Genomic DNA, 9443 nt, shown 5'->3' on the forward strand with positions numbered 1-9443 from the left:
CCCCCCCCCAGACGTCTGTCCCCCGGGACTGGGGGTTTTTGGTCCTTTTTCTCCTCCACGCCTGCTTCCTCATCACCCTCGCTCTTCGTCTGGGCCTTCCCTCCCTCGGACTCTGGGAGCACGCCTTGGTCGACGACGCCAGTCGGACCGCGCCCCTCGCCCACTCTCCCGAGACCGTCGCCGTCGCTCGCAACCTCCTCTCCCTGGCGGCGGGCCTTGGTCTGGTCGCGAACGTCCTGTCCTTTGTGTGGTTGGGGTTCATGCTCAATCTGTCCACAGCCCTTATCACCAGCACCGTTTTTCTCAGCATCATGAGCGCCGGCCTCCTCGCCCTCCTCTCCCTCCTCTCCGGCCACCTGATCGGCTGCCTGCTCTTCGCCTCCCTGGCCGTCGCCGGCCTCTGTCTCCTCCGCGAGGACCCATCTCGCGTCTTGGTCTCTTCTAGCATCCTGGGGACCGCCTGTCGCGCCGTGGCCGAGTCTCGGAATCTTTTCGGGGCCGCCTACCTCCTCGTGGCTCTGCACTTTCTCTGGGTCGTGATATGGGCCGTGGCCGCCACGGGCGTGTATACAACCGTCGCTGCCGAGTCCCACGGGAATCACTTGCAGTCCGGTCGCCAGTATGGAGCCGGGCAGGAGGCGCTTCTAGGCTTCTTTCTGCTCTTCTCCCTGTACTGGGGCGCTGGCGTCTGTCAGAACACCTTGCGCTGCACCGTGGTCGGGGCCGTGGCGGCCTGGTGGTATGTTCCCGGCCCGGCCCGGGATTCCGTGAGCCTAGCTTTGGCTCGGGCGACGGGGCCCTCGCTGGGAAGCGTTTGTAAGGGCTCATTGGCGGTCTCGTTGATCGAGACGTGCAGGGTCGGCCTGCGCGGCCTGGGGGGCGTGGGCTTGGGCGGGAGCCAACGGGGGCCGGGTTGCTGTCCTTGCTGCCTGTGCCCGGGGTGCTGTTTCTGTGGCTGCCGCTGGGTGTGTGGGTGTGTGCTGGACTACCTGCTGGGTTGCGTGGAGGCGGCCTGGCGGGCCTTCAACCGGTTCGCCTTCGTCTTCGTAGGGGTCTGGGGCTACCCGTACGGCGAAGCTGCCCGTCTGGCGCTGCGTTTGTTCGAAGCGAGGGGATGGGAAGTGATCCTCAACGATTATCTGATCGGCAATGTCCTCTTCCTCGGCTGCATGCTCATGGGCGGCGTCACGGCCTTTTTAGGGGTCATGACAACGCGGCTCCTGCCCGAGGCCTTCGAGGCCCTCCCCGCCTCCGCCACCTTCGTCGCCCTGGCGGGCTTTCTGATCGGTCTGGGTAATTGCCTGCTCCTTGTGAGCGTGGTGTCGTCGGCCGTGGACACGGTCTTCGTCTGCTTTGCGGCAAGTCCTCACGTCTTGCAAACAAATCGCCCAGCGGAGTACGCGCATTTGCGCCATGTATTTGACCAATGGAGGGAGAGAGGTGTTGTAGTGGATGTGGGCTGCTCACAGGATGGGCGAGGGGAGAGGGTGCCGTTGAATGTGGCTCAGGTGTCGATATGAGGTAACGAAGAGCGGGGAGGAATGAGAGGAGAGTGGTGATGATGTTGGGAGAAGGAACAAGGGCACCAGAAGAATGCCATGTCTTCGACAGGGGGGCTAGATTGAAGAAAGATTATACAGTGCATTGTTTGATAGGAAAGCCCAAGAGGATGAAAGTAATCAAGACTTCTGAGAACGGAAAGCATGCTCAGGCGTATATTCACGTCGTCGACCGCAGGCCGTAAGTCTGCACGCTAAAGGCAACTGCCCACCCGTCTACCTACTTCACCAGAGCAAACGCCCCAAAACGGGGGCGAGAGCCGTGGAAAGCGCGATGGATATCAGGTTTACATGCTCGTTGCTCAACAGATCCAGGCCGCTGATTAATCGCACCTGCTCCGCGCCCCGCCCTTGCCGCTCCTGAGCTGTCGGATGCTTCACCACCCTCTTCTTTTCCGCGCAGTACCAGGTCGCTTGGAAAAGTCCACCCAGGATCGAGTCGGACAAAGAGCCGATGAAACCACATGCGGCCCCGATCACAGTCATGAAGAACCAGCCTGGGCACCATCCAGCCCCGGAGGCGTCATCTGGCATTCCAAGGACAAAACCGAGGATGCTGTGACCGGTCCCAATCAGTGCACCTCCAGCGATAGATGCCAAGGTGCCCGTCAAGGACATACCACCGTTCGTACCCCTGGGCACGACCCGTCGAAAGCCGGCCGTGACCAAGCGCGGGGATGAAGGACTCAATATGCCAATTTCGGACGCCCACGTGTCCCCGTTGCAACATGCATAGTGACCCACGTACGCACAGAGAAGTCGACTACGCAATGGGCTCGCTTCAAAATTTAAGGGGAGGTCGTCGGGGCCGAGGAGGAAGACGAAGGCAACCGCGATCAGGGTGCCCAAAAAAGAGCAGGCAAGGACTTGGGCTGCAGAGCGTTGGCCCCCTTGCTTGTGATCTTCTTCCAAAAGTGCCTTCGTTTCACATCGATACCTGGTGAGCATTGAGCTGCTTTGGTAAAATAGAATCATCAGAGCACCGAACCGGAGAGATGCCCCCATGCTTAAAAAGCCAACCACCCAAGCAGCCAATGCGCCACTCTTGGAAAGGGAGTGCTTCCGCAGACCTCGATACGACAAAGTTGTAGCAAATATGGTTGCCATAACCAGATTAATGAGAAATTTTGATGGTGGTCTTGACGCCTCCGAGACGGGTAGAGGTGGCAATTTATCCGGAAGAGACATGTTTTCCCTTTGGGTATGTATATGGAAGAGCTGGGCAGTTTGAGCGAAAACCTCTACAAAATCAAAAGACAGCATCTCTTCGAAACCCGATGCACCTCTATCATCTCTATCACTGATCTTGTTACGTAATGCCTTTCCGGCAACGTACACCCTCAGTGCTTGGAAGCCCGGGGCTGTGACCGTTTGTCGAGCATACGATAACCTCCTGCGGGGTCCAGGGACTCCACTCCGCATTGTTGGAGAGCAATCAATGGAGGGCTGGTGCGATCATTTTTCTTTTTATTCCCAGGTAGTGTGCTCGCTACCTTTTACGTGTCTAAACGTAGATTTCATGTTCGTTTAAAGGGAGGGGAAAAAATGCGCGACAGGAGATGTTTTTCTTGGCGAGCATCCCGAGCTATTGGGCGCAGGACCGGAGGGATGGGAAAGGAAAAGCATTCTAGTGTTTGCAAAATGTCCCTCGTCATTGGCAAACCAAGTTCTAGTCCAGAAGGACGTGATAAGGTCAATTATTGTACATTTTAATCCGTTTTCATGCACGCGTTGAAACAACTCATTTCTTGAGTGCTTTTCCGACCTCCATCACTATTTGTATGTCCCCTGTTGATGGGTTTGACTTATACCGCGTGTAGTACATTTTCTCCGAGAGGTTGCCGTTTGTGGCTTCTAACACCAGACATTTTTCTGTCGAAAGGGTACTTTGACGACACCGGTCCATTCTTTGTCAAAATATGACGCAAACAATCCGCGGGAGGTAAATGCGCTGCCTTGACTTTCACAGAATAAGCATTTTAAAATTTGCTTTTAAAATAGCGCGCTTATGTAGAATCTAAGTTTGATCCTATTTGCTATAAGCCATTTTATTTACACCATGTGATTGGATGTGGCTGCATTGTTATAAGGGGAAAACGAGTCTTGGGAAGCGCCGACCTTCGGATACTAGGAGACTTTCCCTGATCGACTATTTTAAAAGAAACGTTTCATGCGATAATATACGCCAAAAGAGATAAGGTTCAAGAGGTGGGACTATGACCAATCGCATAATACCTGCTGCCGTCAATTTCGCACAAAAATCAAGCCTTCAAAATCGTGGGCATGTGTTCCCACGTGTTACCCAGTGACATCTGGAAGGATGAAAAGTCTCTCTATTTCAATATCGGAAAAAGCGAGAGTCGATCATATGATCAACTGGAAAGCAAATCAGATGCGCAAACTTGTGTGATGCAATTCGTCCTAGCTTTCTCATTGAAGAGGCCCTAAAGCAACAAGAGTTGAATAGATGCGTATGATCACCCAACACAGAAATCATCACAAATGTAACTCATCATATGGTTTTGCACCTGACGCCTTTAGAGTATGGTATCGGCTCTCGTGTGGGCCACATAAACACTTGGGTAAGGCTCATGAAAATCCCACCAACATGCATGCCACGAACCTCACCTTTGCGACCACATTCAATTTCTCATGCGTCGAAAGATAAAGCTACTAAGAGCGGTGTGGTGCAGGAATATCTCTATGATGTGGTCTTTGGCAGTCGATGGGCTGTTTCTAGGGCTTTGGTATACAACATAAAGTGACAGGTTTCAATACCTGCTTTGGCGGTGGAATACTTCATAGGACAATTACATCGCCATCTACTGCTTCAATTGTCCTTTTGAGGCAATTGCTCTGCTTTCTAAGTAGGTTTTCCCTTACTACGTAGTCAGATATCTTGAGCGCTCCGCCTTTCTCTTGATAAAGGCTTTTTTCTTCACTTCAAAAACCCACCGCTCGCGAGTCAGTCGCATGTACGTATTTTTCAGAACAATATGAATTATGGCGTCAGATTATTAAACAAGAAGACGTATTTAATGCGGCATACCGGCGCTATCAACCCTCAATTTTCCTCAAGTATTTTCCTCCCTTCTCCATTTTCCTCCCTGCTCCTCACACTATCGGGTTGTCGACCTCCATGGTTCGTACACGCCAATTTGGTTCTTATTATTTTCAAGATGACTACATAGTCCTATTTGTGAACAAATCAATATGACGAGTATTCCGCAGGGTTACATAGAGGGACCGCAAATTGGGGCCATGCGGTATCAAGCACCTCATGCCTTTACTTAGGCCGGCCACCTGAGATCAAGACGAAATCTGGTCTGTCACATTTGTAACTCGATATTATGCGTCATGACACTCATGACTGGCTTCCTTGAACAAGTCATGTCAGCTTACCTAAGTTTGAGTTCGACAACTGAATAGTGGATCGCCATCGGCCTGCCAACAGGTCAGGCGAATAAGAGAGACAAGACATATCAGTTCAAGATGCGACCCAAAAAAACAGGGCACCTAAAGGTTTTCACAAGAAAGACTTGGCGAACGCGTCACAAGAAGGATTCGGCATCTCCTCGCAAATTGTTGTCCGTGGCGACCTTCAGCGTCCATGGTTTTCTTCCCAGGAAGCAGAATTGGTTGCACGTTAGCTCGGCACCGCCTTCCGATGTCCATGAAAGCTGGCTCGCCCGCTGGAGATTTGCCGGGAGTTGTACCCTCGGACAAAATACCGCGCACTAATTCTAATCACCGACAAAAGAGCAACTGTTCAATGGCGTGTCCGCTTGCATGACAATCTATCCTAGGTCTACGTGTTGAACGCCTGAGCGGGTCTCTTTGCTCCATGGCAAAGTGGCCTGGGGCCTGCGCATCCACCTCGCGTGCGACCAGGACGGCGATCCCGTGGACTTCGGCAATCGTTACACTTCCATTATTATGGGTCTTCCCCGTATTCTCAGAGAACTCGATCTGCAGGAGGGGTGCATGGGAAATGAGCCAGATCGTTCACACATTACGTAGCGCAAGTGGATACGTTTGAAAAGCTCTGCTCACATGTCGCTGTCATTCATCCATGCGTGGACATATTCAATCATCCGGACTTCCACCGCAGTTGCTGTTTTGTTGGGCGAAGTGACGGATGTCGAGATATTCGACAACAAAATATGTGTTTTAGTAATTTTCCGAAAATTAAAACGACTCTTCATAGAATATTTGCTGAATTGATCAATGCTTGTATCTATTTCATCCCACAGAATGGTCGGCTCGGTGGAGCTTGGGGCCACCAAATCCAGAGCAGCCAGTACTGGTTCCACCAACGGAGCTCAGCGGGAAGGCCACGGGTTCAAATCATTACTGGAGGCTTGCAATAGGATACAAGAGAAACAATCTAACAAAATAAGTAGCACTACAAATTGTCCATCTACATCATCTTGTGGGCTGCCGGCCGATGGCAAAGTCGAGACAACATCCGCTTCCAAGAACCCAGATGGTCCCAAGGGAGAATTTTACCACCCGCTTGAGAAATTCTCACGGATGGCCGGGCTTGGGCGAGATAAGAACACATCCACACCGCCCACAAACACTTCTAACGGCGCATCGTCCTTATCTTCGCAGGCGCTGAGAGCCTTGTCTCAGGCCTCATCCTTCTCGCGCGATGTGGGCTATCCCACTCCAGTGCCCGAGAAGCTCGCCTACATGCCTCCCGTGCAACAACAAGATGGGAACGCTTCCACAGTATCATACTCCCCTTTCCCCTTACTCTCAGCTACATCTTCTCGATCTCATGCGTCGTCGTCCTCCTGTCCTTCCCTATCTACTTCGTCCTCCACATCCGAGAAGGACCTTCCTGCGGGCACGTCCGAGGGCTTCGCGCAATCCAAAAACTTGGGCCAAGGCCGCCTCGATTCATCCAATGTCATGGGTCCTGTGAACGGACAATTTATGCGTCGTTTTTCAGGACCTCCCACGGCCTTGGAAGCTCCCACTCCAGCCGGGTGTGTAGATGCAAACGCTCCTCCGCAGAGGATAGTCCCCCCCGTTGACATGACGGGTGTTTCGACGCGTTCCTACAGAGGGAATAACAAATTCGACGCACAGATCCATAGAGATAGCAGTGGGAATGAGGAGGAGGAGGCCGATGATGATGAGGGCAGTGAGGATGGGAAAAACTACCACTTGGACTTGACTACCCTGGGCAAAAAACGGCGAGCCCCCCGTATGGATTTCTCCATGCTGACGCCCGAAGAGCAGATACAGTGGAAGAAAGCTCGGGCACGAAAATATAGTGCCATGGCTCGCGAGCGGCAGTCCAAGAAAGAGGAGGCCCTGCGCGCGGAGGTGGGCAGGCTCCAAGTGTACAAGACGCTGGTAGAGGCGGCCCCGGATGCGATGCTGCTGCTGTCCAACGACGCTCAGGGGCGCATTCTCTTTGCGAATAAAGAGAGCGAAAAGTTGTTTGGGTTCATTCCAAAGGGAGGCGCCGAGAAGCCATTGCCAGGGCGCTGTCTCTGGGAGTGGTTGGACGTGACGGACAGGGTGGCTATCTTCGCAGCCATCGGGAAGGTCGTCCTTTGCAAGCATCTGGTGCGCGCGGTGCCCTGTACTGTCTGGCTTCCCTCCGGTTCTGTCCCAATGCACGCCGCACGAGGGCCGCAACAGTCGTTGAAAGTCTTGATAACGCTTAGGTCAAGCGCGCAGGGCCTGATATTGATCATCCGGCCACACCAGTATACGGACCGGGACTCGGCTTCCATGCCTGGTGCCATGTGAGTAGTGGGAGAGAAATATAGGGCGGAAGACAATTGAATGAGCGTAGGAGCGGGTGGAATGACGAATGGAAAATTAACACGAATGGGCAAAATGAGTCTCTTGGAAAGATGGGGCCGCTGTATGCATGAAGGAGTCATGCGAGAGAATGTGATTATCGTGCCTCTCGGCGATCATCGAAAAGCATAGCTGTCAATGTCATGAATATAGAGCATCGCAAGAGGGGTGCTAGGCATTAGCGGGTCAAGAACAAAGCGTGAAAAGATTCGGGACGAAAGGGTGGTTCGAAAGGAAACGCTTGACAAGAATTTGCCGAATGTAAGAATGTTTAGAATGAGATCTTTTGCAGTCTCGATGCGACTGGAAGATGAAAAAAAAATGCACCACATGACATGATATGACGTGACGGAAAAATCGCTAGACACTTTCCGTAAACCTACGCGCTGGTTTTTAAAACTCTTTCCCACCTTCCAGTCCCCAGCCGCTTGCTTCTTTTTGCGTACTTTCTGCATTCTGCTCTCGCTCACGTCCTCATCCCCCCTAAGTGTCGCTGACAACAAGAAAGTTGCCTCCGATCTGTACACCACCTTTTACCGCAGTGTAAATTCTCAGTTCACACCCACGCAGTCTGCGACGCTGTGACCATGCCGTGGGTGCCGCACATGGCCCCGTCCCGCATGCCGCCCTCTGATCTCGCCAGCGCCTCCAGGCGCACAGTCCTTGCCTTGGACATAAGAGAGCAGCATCCATGCTTCATGACCGAATCCAGAGCCCCAGTGGACAGGTAAAGTAGAGATTGCAAGGTCATCGCAAGTAGGAGGGTAAGGACGAGCGAAAAAGGGGTTGTGCGACTTGGACAGGAGGGGAAATGAGAGGGGAAGGTCGACGCCATCATATTCCTCGGTGGACGGAGAAGCCTTATATAGGAGAGAGAATGACCGGTGATAAGGGACCGAAGAGCGTTCATAGGAATCGCAATTGCTATGCCCTCCAGTGTCCAGGATCCACGAAGAAGTCATTGTATGTTTCGGTACCATTTGATCGAGTCTCCGCCCCTTATGCCCCTCCCTTGTAGTGATTAGTCCGAAGCAAAATGTAGAAACTCGCTTCAATTTTCCTATGATATTCTGCTATTGGGTTGATTGGGAGCATATGGGTGGGCGGGTCGCGCCGCTTGAGCCATGACGCCTTAATATGCACCTCATCGCTTCACTGTCTTAGGACGTCCGTTGTCCCTGGACTTCGGGTCATCGGGCCCCGCCATCTGCGCTCCGTCGAAAGTGCAGCCGCGTATGCCTGAGAGAGCGGTTGTTCGGAAAAAAATCGTGAGTTTGGGCAAGAATGCTTTTGAGTTGGGCCATTTCAAGCCAGCTGGCGATTCTTCAGCCAGGGGGAAAGGTGTCCTTGTAGGGGAGGGAGGTTAATATTGCAAAGACGGCGCAGGCCTTAATATTTACAGACGGCATCAAACATCAATCACACAGGCGCATGATGGCTTGTGGATAATTGCTACATTCCTGGAGAGGAGAATTTCAGCAACGGCTTGTCTTCCCGAGCTCTTACAGTTCTATCATGAGACTCCCGGACCGTCCGCATCAAGACGGAGGCATTGTTATTATTTTAGGCATGCCGCCGGGATTTGAGTTTGGCATAGACATGCAGATAAATCAAGTCGGGCCGAATTTTAGAGGTGTTGCCGGCGTGCCGATTGGCATCCATTTGTTGACTTTTGGCACCGGCAAGGGCTTACGCCAAGGGTTTTTCATCAATATCACTCGGCCGTACGAGGTTATTGTGAAATCATGGAATGCATTGGACGAGGAGCTGATTGAGGAGGGCACAGGTCTCCCTGAGGGTTCTATGCGGAGTCTCTTGGACGCCCTGAAGCGTGGGGAGCTGAACAAGCACCTAGGAGCGTATCCAGACAGTGCCCAGGGAGGACTCTGGCGGCAACTGACAAAGTATGTGACAGCTGACGTTTTGAGCATGTGCGGCTTGGCTCTTGAGACGCGTATTCTACCTGGCGATTGGGAAGAAGAAAACGTGCGTTCTCGAGGCGCGGGGGAGGAGGCGGGAGAGGTGGTATCCCTCTGTCCCGGGGGGGGGCGTGCGGCTGTC

General features: G+C 52.8%; 1 protein-coding gene across 1 annotated transcript; it reads right to left on the minus strand.

Moving 5' to 3' along the window:
- Positions 1-1688: 1688 nt before the first annotated feature.
- On the minus strand, positions 1689-2764 carry NGA_2097620 (uncharacterized protein; the record flags this gene model as incomplete). The annotated part of the gene is made up of 1 exon (XM_005853799.1): positions 1689-2764. A coding segment is annotated over one exon (980 nt), but the record flags the coding sequence as incomplete, so codon positions are not given.
- Positions 2765-9443: the final 6679 nt, after the last annotated feature.

Source organism: Nannochloropsis gaditana, assembly GCF_000240725.1.
Source record: "Nannochloropsis gaditana CCMP526 unplaced genomic scaffold scaffold734, whole genome shotgun sequence".
Lineage (NCBI taxonomy): Eukaryota > Eustigmatophyceae > Eustigmatales > Monodopsidaceae > Microchloropsis > Microchloropsis gaditana.